Source organism: Rhinolophus sinicus, linkage group LG07, assembly GCF_036562045.2.
Source record: "Rhinolophus sinicus isolate RSC01 linkage group LG07, ASM3656204v1, whole genome shotgun sequence".
In the NCBI taxonomy this organism is placed as follows: Eukaryota; Metazoa; Chordata; class Mammalia; order Chiroptera; family Rhinolophidae; genus Rhinolophus; species Rhinolophus sinicus.
In genome coordinates this window covers 38,660,089-38,673,317 of record NC_133757.1, presented here as the reverse complement: position 1 = coordinate 38,673,317, position 13,229 = coordinate 38,660,089, and the positions used below count along the sequence as shown (strand labels likewise).

Here is a 13,229-nt window from a genome sequence, read left to right as displayed (position 1 = left end):
AAAAAGGTGCTCACTTAAAAACAACGATTATCTCCTACATTCTCAAATCAGTGTGAGTTCCAAAAAATTTTATAAGCCACTTAGGGGCACCAATTTGGGGAGAGAGGTTAAGATTAATTTGAAAGGTGTTTTGAAGATGCGTCTTCTAAGAAGCTGCCTGTTTTTATTCCTACCTTTTCTGTGTGGGATGGGAGTTGGAGGGAGCTGACTGCAGTTAAAGGGTAGCCTCCCAATCCACCCTTGGCATTGCTGCTGCCTCCTAACTCTCCTAACACAGGACTGACCGCTCGTCACAACTGGAAGCCCCTGGCGCCTTTGAGCCGACGCCAGGAAGTGCCGAAACGCGCACTGAATGAATGAAGGTACCACAGCACTGGTGGTCTCGTAACGCTGGCCCGGGGATGGGGGTGTAAAGGACCACGAGTGTGCTCGCCCTATCCAGGTCGCGGTCGGCTTTCCCTGGCCTCTTCTCGCCCCCGCTTCGGAGGCGGGGAGGGGGGGAGGTGGTCCCGTCGGGCGGCCTCTGGGCATGCTCAGTAGCGGCCGCGGCCGCGGGTCGCGCAGTCGGAAGCTCGCGGCAGCGGCGGCAGTGCAGGCGGCGCTGACGCGCGCGCGGCAGCTGAAGGGACTGGAGGAGGGCGGAAGGGGGCGGGGGCGCGGGAGGTGGGGCTGCCGTCGCCGTCAAGGCCCCAGGGAGCGCGGGGCGCCGCCGCCGCCACTCCTCGGCTGGGTTTAGTCTCTAGGACTGCGCCGGGGCCGGCAGCCGCGGCTGCAGAGCAGCAGAAGCCCGGAGCCACGCTCCGCTACGAGTTGGGCAGGGCAGCGCCCGCGCCTCTGCGGCGTCATGGGCCCCCTCCCCGGGCCTCAGCGGACAACAGCCGCGGGAACCCCCGGGCCTCCTCGCGGCCGAGCCTGAGCTACCCCCAGTTTCTCCGGCGCCCTCTCCCTTCGCCCTCTTTTTTTCCTGCCCTCGCCGCCGCTACCGCTTCAGCTCTCCGTTATGGCAACGGAGCCACCATCCCCCCTCCGGCTTGAGGCGTCCGGCCCCCCAGAAATGAGGACCCCACCGGAGAGCGAGGCCGTCTCTGAGAGCACCCCGAAGCTGGCGAGCGGCAGGCTCCGCTTCCTCAACGGCTGCGTGCCCCTCTCGCATCAGGTGGCCGGGCACATGTACGGAAAGGACAAAGTGGGTAAGTGGGGGTGGCGCGGGGCTTGCGGCTTTCTTTACGTCTCTGGGAGCCCCCGGCCGGCCGAGGCAGCCCAGAGGCTGGGCTGGACGCCCCTCTGTATCTGCACGCCGCGTCCCCGGCCTCTTCCGCTCTCCCCTGGAGCCTCGCGACCCGGACAGCAGGGTCTCGAAAAGTGGGGCGATTTCTAGGGTGTAGGGCGTCAAGCTTGCAGCAGGAGGTGGCGGAGAGAGGAGTGTCTGGTCTCCTCCCCAGGGAGGGTAGGTGTTGATTGGAGACGGCGTTGTTAATGAAAATAAGGAACTTCATTTTTACTGGACGGGGAAGTAAATTCTCCCTTGAGCACAAGGTTTGTTTATTATAAGCGGGTAGCTATTGCAAAAGAAAAGGAATGAAATGCAGATGATGCTAATCTAGTGCTTTTCAGTGCATAGCTTGAGGGGAGGAAAAAACAGGTCCCTTTTTTTTTTTTTTTTTTTTTTTTGAGAGCTTGTCTAAGCTTATCCAGGATCTCTCCCCCCTTGAGAGATTTTTCTGATGTCTCGTGGATTTCTCCTGGAGACGTGGTTCCAGTAGTGCAGACACTGGGATTCTTGGTCGGAGGTAACACCCTCCTGTTATACTACAATGGTACACAGATCGGGCATTTAGTTATTGATCATCTTTATAAGACTGTATTATGGCCTGTGTAATACATTTGTTGAGCTGACAACGTTTAAAGTACAATACAGGGCCTATCTCAAGTTTATTATCTTGGTGATGTGAAAGTTCATATTAGGAACTAACTCACCTAGCTTACTCACTGGTTCCCTGGGCCATGACTACTTGGGGAATCTGATGGATGAATATGTGCGTAATTCGACTCTTCGACCTGGAAGTCACTAGAGACGGTTTGGGTTTATGCTGGTAAGATAATATTGACATTTTTAGACGAAGTAGCTGGGGCCAAGTCTGGTTAAGTGACAAGCCTAAAGTCACACAGTTAGAATCTGGAAACCAGGGGTCCTGCGTCAGAGCACTGTTTTTCCACCGTGTATTGTGCTTGCAGATACACAAGGATTTTTGAAAATGGATGAGTGCTCGTTTGAATGTGTGTTATTTCTTGAAGAGCAACATTTCCCACTACTTTTATCTTTACCTACGTTTTTCTTGTTGAAAAATAGGCGTTAATGATGTTGTCATGTAGATTGTGTGCCTTTCTCCCCACTAAACTGAGTTCCTTGAAGTTAAGAGGCCAAATCTGTTTATCCCCAATAGCCTTGTACACTGGGCTCAGTTAAACTCCAGAAATAGTGAAGGAGTGAAAATTGATTGTTCCTTTTAGTACACCACGTAAAGAAACAAATATCATTCTCAAGGTGCTTAGCAGATCTGTAAGGAAACAACCTTCTCAAGATATTTAGCATAGACTTATTCACTAGTGTGTCATCACTTCTGGTAATGAGAGTTTGAGAGTACTTACAGAATTACTGTCAATAGATTTCTATACATACCTATTGCTTTTTATTAATGAATTGTAATGATAATATTTATAGTAATATTAATTCAAAAGTAATTGTCCCTAGAGATCGACTTACTTATGTACAAAGGAGAATAAACAAACAAAAAAAATCTCAACATAAACACAGTCTCGATGATTGTCACGAGTGTAACCACTGCTTATTGAAGTATGTAATAGCCTATTCAGAGGTGTCTCAGAGTCATTACAAATGTACTCTGAATGTGACTTAAACTACATTGCTATTCTAATAACTGTAACTACGTACAGTGTCAGATGGGTAATAGACTGATTGGGGTTATTTGTGAGATATGTAAATGTCTAATGACTATGTTGTTTTGTACACTTGAAATTAAAAACAAAAACAAACTGCATTGCAAGCAGTGACTGAAAGAATTTGTCACCCAAATTACCTAATTAAGGGAGTAGTTTAGATTTTAGAAGGAGGAGTCCTTAATTTTGTTATTGCATGCAAGTTCACGTAAACTTTTTTTTTTTCAATTTTGTAAGGTTCTCTTGACTAAGGGACTGACTGTCTTTGTATCGCCAGTGCCCAATGCCTCAAACATATTGTGCTAGCACCCTAATAAATATTTGATGAATTTAATTCTGTTATTTACCCTGTCTTGCTTATATTGTTAGTGAAAAGACACCTGAATGCTGATAATATTACCTGTTCATAAAATGGATAACAAGATGGTCAGTAATTCAGAGTTCAAGAATTTATATGTCTTTCCACTAGCATAAATTGTTTATTGTTGTAAAGTACATCATGTAGATCAGACTTGGGTTTGGCTGTCAACTGAAATTCTCAGAAAAATCTTTCTTAAAGACACTGTGTGGGTGTTTGTTTATGTTTTGTTTTTTAAATGTTTATTACTGTCATTAAGTAACCAGGGTTTTTCCATTTAGGATTGATATCTTACCTATTTCCAAAAAGAAGTTGTTAGTGTGGATGAGAAAGGGTTTCTATGGAAAATAACCTCACAGGGTGATCCGATCATAAATTCCTAACTGGGCAGATCGTGGTAGGTCGTCATACCCTAGGCATATAATTTCTTTAGTAAAAGATTTATTTTTGCCTTAACTAAGCCCTGTCCATGTTTTTGTGCATCTAGGATTAACACACCTTTGAAATAATCACCTTCAAGAAAGCACGTAATCTTGTTAACTTTCTTGTAATCTAATCCCCCCCCCCCCATGTCATCTTCCTTAATTTCCAAAGCATAAAAGAAACTGCAAACTGCCATTCTGCAGAGCATTTGAGCTCTTGCTTCCTGGTGATTGTTGTCAGTTTTGGCTCAAGTTCTTATAAAAATTCTCTACAGGTTTGGACATTTCTTACATTGACATTGACTTTGTTAAATTAAAAATTAAAAACATGGAACCAATAGCTTAAAGGTACTTGAACAGAAAAATAGATTTTGTTATAGTTAAGTGACAGGAATGTTCTGATATTAGTTATATTTTATGTTCTTCACTGAAATCATATTTCATCACACTATATTGAAATCTTTTTCTTTAATTGTAAAAGTAGTACATGATCTTTTATGTAAAAAATTGCATAATTTTTAAACAGTAAAACGGTATAGTAATGCTCTTCCCCCTACTCTCCCTTTCCCAGGGGCAATAGCTGGTAACTAACTATTTTGGGTGTATCCTTTCGGACCTTTGTTTCTGGGCACATACATAAACACAACACAATTCTAATTTTTCATATAAACAGGTATATCAGCAACTTTTTGTTTCATTATATATGTAATATGTATTTTTGTACTTATGCTATACTTCATTTTTTTTAAAAATTGTATTCTGTAGTGTGGATGTATCAAAATTTATTCCTCTAGTGGTGGATTTTTAGATTTTCACCACTTTTTTGCTATTATAAGTTATGTATTAAACATGCGTGTACATTGTACCTTGCACATTGTGTAACTTTTTCTATAGGAAAGTTTCACAAAAGTGTAATTGCTATCAATTTAAATTCCCAAAGCTTGCCAAAGTTAGCATAAAATCCTTTTTCTGTTTTAATACTAAACAAATACCATTAATTTTTTTCAAAAGACCTTGATGTTTTAAAGAAATCGTTGAAATCCAGTATTTGTATCCTGATCTGATTTAGGATACAGAATGAGGTAGTCTGTAGAGAAAAGAGGGATTTAAACTCATATTGTTTTGGGGGAAAAGGTCACAACTATTTTGGTTTTCTGGTCTATTTTATTAGATAGCTTCTGAAACTAATTGACTTAAAATAATTTCAAAATTACAGAAAAGTTGCAAGAACAATACAGAGAACTTAACATTTTGCTGATTTTTTTTCTCTATGCATTTATTTTTTTTCCAGAACTATTTGAGAACACGTTGCAAACTTCATGCCTCTTTATACATTAATACTCAGGGTGTATTTCTGTAACCACAGTACATTTGTCAAATATGGGAAATTTAACAGTGATACAATGCTTTTATCTAATCTGTAGTCCATATTCTAATTTCGTCAGCTATTCTAATATCTTTTATCATATTTGTTTTTCTCAGTATAGGATCTAGTCCTGGATCGTTTATTGCATTTAGTTTTCACATCTCTTAGAATCCTCTAATTTGTATCAGTTCTTCAGGCTTTCTTTGTCTTTTATGACAATGTTGTTTTTGAAGAATACAGGCTAGTGATTTTATGAAATATTCTTTAATTTGGATTTCTGATGGGTTCTTATGATGAGATTCAGGTGATGCCTTTCTGACTGGGGCATTATACAGGTGTGTCCATGAGGTATCACATCTGGAGGCTCACAATGTCCATCTGGCCATTATTAATTCTGATCATCTGGCCCAAGTGTGGTCTTGCTTCTCCAGTATATAGTTAATATTTTCCCCCCTGCAACTAATAAGCATCTGTTAGGAGACATTTTAAGATCATGCAGATTTCCTCATCATACTTCATCACTAGATTTGGCATCTGTTCTTGATTCTTGCCTGAAGCAGTCTTTACTCTGATAGTGGGAAAATTGTGATTCACCCCCCCCCCCCCCCCGCAATTCTACCACTACCTTCTATTTTAACAGCATTTTGTTATAAGAAATAACTCTCCCTTTATTTACTCCTATGTATGTATGTCCTTATTTGTGATCGGTTTGGACTCCTGGATTCTTTATAAAGTATTTTAACCTATTATAAAATTTACGTATTTTACTGTTCAAATTGTTCCAGATGTTGTCAGTGGCACTGCCTTCCGTTCTGTCACCAGTTATTTTAGACTCATACGTTCCCTTGCCAGCTCTAGATCCAGCCAATTCTCCAAGGATGCCTGGTTCATTTTTCGTGGGAAATGGTATTTAGAAATCAAGATTTGGATGCTAGGTGTGCTTATTGCTATTGGAGTGTCATTGCTTCTAGGCCTTTTCAATGGCCATAACTAAAAAGTATGTATAAATATTTTAGATGTAATTTCATCCTGATACTTTCAATTTCATTCCAACTCAACAGCATTCTTTCCTGATTTTAAATTTGTATTTTCCATCTATCTCAATGAGAATCCTGGCTCCCAAATATATATATGCATACGTAGATGACTATGGTATATTTGCTCAATTCTGTAATTTTTTAGAATGTCCACACCCATACTACTGCAGAAAACAAACAAGAATAAGGAATTCAAGATGAGAGTCCCTTATACTGAGGGTATGTGGTTGGAAACTTAAAAAGCTATTTGGATTTGGTTTTTTGGGTGGGTTATTTTTACCCCCTCTTCTATGGTAATATTCTTTTGAAGTACAGTGGATTCATTTGTTTCTGTTTAAAATGAGCTCCCTTTCTTCATTTTTGTTTATTTAGCTAGATATTTTTGAATGCCTATAAAATTAACATGCTTCCAAAAGTCAAAACTTTGCAGAAAATGATATCAGAAATGTCATACCATTCTCTATCACTGTACCCCATTCCTCAGCATCCCTTGTAGGTAGTAATCAAGTTTATTGCTTTTGATTTTTCATTTCTGTGTTTCTTGGTGCAAAAATAAGCAGATCTACGAATATATGTTTTCTCATTTCCCTTTCTGACACAAAAAGTAGTGTGCTATATATACTGTTTTGTAATTTGCTTTTTAAACTTAAGAATAGGCCCTAGAAGTCAGTAGTGTCAGTTCATAGAGTACTTCATCTTTTTGTTCAGCTTAATTGTACCCCATTGTGCATATACACCCTATTTTTCAGTCAGTTCTCTGGATTTGTTTTTGGGCTTTTATTTTCACTGATTTATTTGTTCTTCCTAGTGAGAATACCTCACTGACTTAATTCAAGTTACTTTATAATATGTCTCGATGTTAGGAAGAGTAAGCAGCCCGCTTTGTTTTTCAAGGTTGTCTTGACTTTTTCTGGCCCTTTGCATTTCCATGTAGATTTTCAATCAACATGTAATTTTCCCCAAGAAAATGTTAAGATTTTATATCTACTTTGAATCTATAGATTGCTTTGGTGAGAATTGATTTCTTCATAATATTCAGTCTTTGAATCCTTGAACATGGTATATCTCCATTTATTTAGGTTTAATTTTTCTTAGTGAATCATAGTTTTCAGTGTAGAGGTCTAATACAGAATTCACTGGATTTTCCCTAAGGATTTGATGCTACTGAAAATTGTACTTCCTTTTTAAAGACTTTTTTTTGGAAAAATTTCAAACTTATAGAAAAGTTGCAAGAATAGTACAATGAACTGATATATACTATTCATCTGGATTTACATATTATTAATATTTTGCCACATTTGCTTTATCATTCTCTGTAGTATATGATGATTTTATAGAGCCATTTAAGACTAAATTGTAGGCATCATGATTCCTTTTCTCCAAATAATTAAGTGTGTATCTTCTAACAATGAGAATGTTTTTTAATCACAGTAAAATGATCAAATTCAGAGTATTTAACATTTGGCTTTAGCCATTATTCCTATAATGTGCTTTATGTCCATTATTCCTATAATGTCCTCCTCCCTCCCTCCCTCTTTCCCTTCTTTCCTTCCCTCCCTCTCTCCTACCCTCCCTCCATCCTATCCTCCCTCTCTCCCTCCTTAATGGATTTTTCAAACTTCAGTGGATGGACCTTAGCCATCATTGTTGCTGATTATTTTGATGCTCATATTGTCCCAGATTTGTGCAATGAGAGCTATTTCAAGTTGGCTTCTGTGTCTTTTAAACATTTCCCATTTTTTCTTTTAAAGCATTTTTCACTTTCTGCCATAAAAAGATGTTTGATGTTCATGTTGTACTTTCCCTGCTCCATCCCTGAAATGATCCATTTTTTTCTTCAAGAACCTGGTCCTTTTAGGGGTAAATGGTGTTTAAAAACCAAGTTCAGGGCACTAGGTATACTCATTGCTCCTTGGGTGTGGTTGCTATTTGTCCTTCAAGCATATTGGACTAAAAAATACATAATTTTATGTTCTTAAAAATTTGAGTTTATACTTATACCTACAATTTAAATTTGAGTTTATACTTATACCTACAATTTAATACGACAGAGTTCTTTGCTTTTCCTAGTCTATATTTGTATCTCCTTTCTCATTGAGAATCCTGTCTCCCAAAACATCAATGTTTACGCATTTTGAAATATTTAAATGAATCTTGCATTCCTAGAATAAAGTTGACATGGTTGTGATAAATTATCCACTATATATTATTGGATTAGGTTTACTAATGTTTCACTAAAGATTTTTGTGACTGTTAATTTGAGATAATTATCTGTAATTTTCTTTTAAAACTTTGTTGGGGTTTTTGAAAATCAAGAATATCCTGGGTTTCAATAAATGTGTGGGGAAATGTTTCCTACTTTTCTGGTCATATTTGGTAAGACTGGTATTATTTTTTCCTGTAAATTTTTGATGGAATTTACTAATGAAGCTATTTCAGCCTATAGTTGTCTCAGGATATTTAAAATTATGAATTCAATATTTTTCATAGACATAGGACAACCCAGATTTTGTTTCTTCTTGTGTCGGCTTTAATAATTAGTGTCTAAAGGAATTTATTTATTTCATGAAAGTTGTTCAGTTGGTTGATATGAAGTTCATAATTTTCTTATGCTTTTAATGTTTGTAGGATTTGTAGTGATATCTCATCTTTCATTTATTCCTAATAATGGTAATTTTTCCTTCTTTCCTTTTTTCCTTCCTTCCTTGTTTGGTTAGTCTCGATGTGTCTTGTTCTTTATATCCTTAGTTAATAATAGGGTTTCTGTTCAGCTAGTCTTCAGAAGATTCTTGAGGTTGATTGTTTTACAATTTATTTGTAATTTTGGTGTGATCTTCAGATACAGTAGGCATAGCATTTATCTAATCCGCCATCTTGGACCTCTTTTTCTTTTCTTGATCTGTCTAGCTAGAGGTTTATCAGAGAACTATTTCGTTTTATTCATATTTCTCCATTGTCCATTCTTCGATTTTTTTTTCTTTTGCTGCTATCTTTCCACATATTTGGGGCTAGATTGTTCTTTTTCTAGAACCTTCCTTTTTTCTAATACAAGCATTTAAAACTACACGTTTTCCTTTAAGCACTAGTGTTCTTTAGCTACATTCCACAAATTTTGATGTGTTGAGTTTTCATTATCATTTAGCTAAAAATATTTTCTAATTTCACTTGTGAATTTTGACCCATGGGTTAATTAAAAGTGTTTACTTTCCATTTATTTGGTATTTTCCCAAATATCTTCTTCTTATTTCCATTATGGTCAGAGAATGTCCTCTGTGTGATTTTAATCTTTTTAGATTTTAGACTTGTTTTTTGTAGTCCAGCACATGGTCAGTCTTGGTAAATGTTCCACTTGTACAGGAAAAAACATAATCTGTTAGATATAGCATTCTGTAAGTGTCAGTGTGGTAAAGTGTTTGATACTGTTGTTTAAGTTTTATATATCATTACTGATGTTCTATATAGTTTTATCAATTATTGAGAGAATAATTGTAGGCTTGCCTATCTTCTCAGTTCTTACAGTTTTTGTTTCATGTATTTTGAATCTGTTATTTAGGTACACACATTTAAGATTGTTTTGTCTTAATGAATTGACCTTATCATTATGAAATGTTCCTCTTTATGATAATTCTAACATCAATGTATGCTTATTACAGAATTTTCTGGGGAAAAGTTGCAACAAAGAAGTAAAAGTTACCTAGACTATTCCATCCACAGATAGGAATTTTAACATGCATTAATTTTTTTATAGTTGTAATCTTACTGAATACACAATTTTTTTTATTGTGGCAAAAAAACAACATAAAATTTACCGTCTTAAGTATTTTTAAGTGTGCAGTACAGTAGTGTTAACTATATGCACATTTTTGTGCAACATATCTCTAGAACTTTTTCATCTTATAAAACTGAAACTCTAATCATTGAATAGCAAAACCCCCTTTCCCCATTCCCCCAGTCCCTGGAAACCAGCATTGTAATTGCTGTTTCTATGAGTTTGACTAACTTAGATACCTCATGTAAATAGACTCATGCAGTATTTGTACTTCTGTGACTGGCTTATTTCATTTAGGTGTGCCCTCAAGTTTCATCCATGTAACATATAAAGTAATTTCCTTTCTTTAATGCTGAATCATATACCATTATATGTATATACCACATTTTAAAAAAAATTTATTCATCTGTTGATGGACATTTAGGTGCTTCTACCTCTTGGTGATTGTGAATAATGGCTGCAAAGAACATGAGTGTACCATTTTTTTTTTTTTCTGGGGTTCTAATGATAGTTACCTCAGACTGTTTGATATTCCATAGATCTTGGATGCTTTGTTTTGTTTTTTTCCACTCTTTTTTTCTTTCTCTTTGTGTTTGGATTTGGGTAATTTCTGTTGACCTGTCATCAGATTCACTGCTTCCTTCCTCTGCTATTTTATGTCTACTGATGAGCCCACAGAAAACATTTTTTTTTGTCTCTGTTACCACATTTTTTATTTCTAACTTTCCATTTGACTTTCAATATTTCTCTCTGCTGAAATTTCCTATCTTTTCATGCATGTTGTTTACCTTTTCTGTTGTACCTTTTAACATAGTATGGTTATTTTAAGCTCCTTTGATAATTCTAACATCAGTGTGATTTTAAACTGTTCTGTCTGTTGCATTATCTCTCTCTCTCTCTCTCTCTTTTTTTTTTAAATTGGGGAATATTGGTGAACAGTGTGTTTTTCCAGGACCCATCAGCTCCATGTCAAGTCATTGTTTTCAGTCTAGTTGTGGAGGGTGCAGCTCACTGGCCCATGTGGGAATCGAATTGGCGACCTTGGTGTTGTGAGCATTGTGCTCTAACCACTGAGCCAACTGGCCACCCTTGCATTATCTCTTGATAGTGCTTTTCCCTTGCTTTTTCATATGTCTTGTAATTTTTTATTAAATTGTGGACATCACGTGTAGGACTGCAGCAACTTAGGCAAACAGTATTTATGCCTTAAATTAATACGCCTCTTCAGCTATACTATTTAATGTTGGTGATTCAGCCAGTCTAATCAGTAGAAGCAAGTTTGGGTTTTGTTGTTATGGTTACTTTCTGTTATGGACTGAATATTGTGTCCCCCCCAAATTAATATGTTGAGAAACCAACCCCCAATAGTATGATTATACTTGGAGATAGGGCCTTTGTGGAGGTAATTAAGGTTAATGAGGCCACAGGGGTGGGGGCATGATCCAATAGGATTAGTGTTCTTATAAAAAGAGACATGAGTATTCTCTCTCTCTCTCTCCCCCTCTCTCTCCCCCCTCCCCCCTTTCCTTTCTCCCCTACCGCCTTTCACTCCAACCCACACACATAATGTAAGGACAAAGTGAGAAGGCTACAATACAAGCTAGGAAGACAACTCTCTGGCATCTTGATCTGGGACTTCTAGAACTGTTAGAAAATAAATGTTTGCTGTTTAAGCCACACAGTCTGTGCTATTTTGTTATGGAAGCCTGAGCTAATAACTGAAGATGAGTAACCTTCAGTATACCATGGCCTTGAAATTCCTCTGTTGTAATTTTATGTTTAGAATGGGGTTGATTTGCCAAGGAGTTTTTTTTTTTTTTTTCAATATTCCTATTTAATCCTCTGCTTTAGGTCTTTTTTAGAATTTGTTTTTCTCCTAAAATACCTCTTCTGTTCAACATTTAAATCCATTTTTTCCTACAATTTCTTTAACGTATTTATAATTGTTGTTTTAACATTTTTGTTTGCTAATGACAATTATTTGGCATCTATTTGCCAGCTTGTATAGACTATGTTTTCTCTTGATTATGCATCACATTTTGTTGATTTTTTTATATGTATTATAATTTTCTTATTGGATTTTGCACATATTATTTAAAAAACTGGGAAATGAAGTGTACTGTTTTTTGTTTTGTTTTACTCCACATAGAGTATAAGCCCTTTCCTGTGTTAGAGTAAGAGTCTGATAAGTCATATTCCTCATAGAATTTAATTGAGCTGGTGCTAGCTACAGTCGTAGATTCAGTGTATCTGTCATTGGCTCAGTCTGCCAACATGCTTCTTTTTTTATCCTGATACAGCTTTTCAGCGGGGAGGAATTTGGCTGCAGTTTAAGATACCGTTGGTTTACTTTTGGATCCTGGAATTCATTCGCAGGGAGAATGCTGGGGATTATTATCTTCTTTTTCATGGCTACTTTTTCTGAAAACCCAGAGGGGAGTGAGTAGTAGTTTGGGAGAGTTGCTGGACAAAGCAGTCTCTTTTTATGTTAAAACTGTTGTCTCTAATCCCTCCAGCTACCCCACACTGTTGTCTACAATCAAACTGATTTTTGCTTGCCTGCTAAAATGTGTTTGTCTAATGGCAGGTTCACCTGTATCTAGACTAGGTGCCTGCCCCAAGCTAGAAAAGCTGCCATGGTTCTCTACTCAATTGTGTTCCCCGCCTTCTGGAATTCAGTTCATCAAGGCTTTGTTGTATCTACCACTCTTCATTAGCCCATAGAAAATTTCTCTAACCATGGGAGTGAAGGCCTTTGTCATTCTACATTCCAACCTTCAGGAATACAATTTCTCTTCACTAATTTTTAGTTATATTAGACAACTTCTTAAATTCTCAACATCTTTTGACTGCTTACCAACCAATCTTATCCATATGGATTACTATTTACCTATTTTATACCTAGGTCTTTAATAACTTGATTACTGTACTTCTTAAATTGAGACTTTCTGCTTCTGTTGATTAAATTCTGCATTTTTATCATATTAAAAATCCTAACAATTGCCAAAGGAAATAAAAAATTAAGTGGCATATTTTATCAAGGTTGTAAATAGATTTATTTGAATCCTATTGTGTTCTAACTAGCATGATCTTGTGAAAACTCAATAAATGAAATTTTAAGATTTTTAACATAAATTTGGGAATGAGTCTTCATGGTCTAGTGATAGGGCCAGTGCTAGTACATACATAATACTTTAGAAGAAGGCTCCTTCTTTGAGAGGGCAGATTAAAAAGGTTCCCCTTCCTGCTCCAGGATTGCTGCCTCCACTTTTCCCACTGGCTACGTGCCCTCATTCTATATCTACAGCTGTACACAATG

At 37.4% G+C, this 13,229-nt stretch overlaps 1 protein-coding gene across 4 annotated transcripts in view; it reads left to right on the top strand.

Annotated features, from left to right (window-relative positions):
• Nucleotides 1-118: 118 nt before the first annotated feature.
• IPMK (inositol polyphosphate multikinase) overlaps nt 119-13,229 on the top strand; it is a 37,387-nt gene continuing 24,276 nt past the window's right edge. Inside the window, exon 1 of one of the 4 annotated variants that reach the window (XM_019731842.2) lies at nt 119-1,190. In XM_019731842.2, the coding sequence (XP_019587401.2) occupies nt 1,001-1,190 (190 nt within the window). In that variant the 5' untranslated portion in view covers nt 119-1,000. The remainder of the gene's footprint in view (nt 1,191-13,229) is intronic. The other 3 variants (XM_019731840.2, XM_074339440.1, XM_019731841.2) reach the window with 3 other exon arrangements.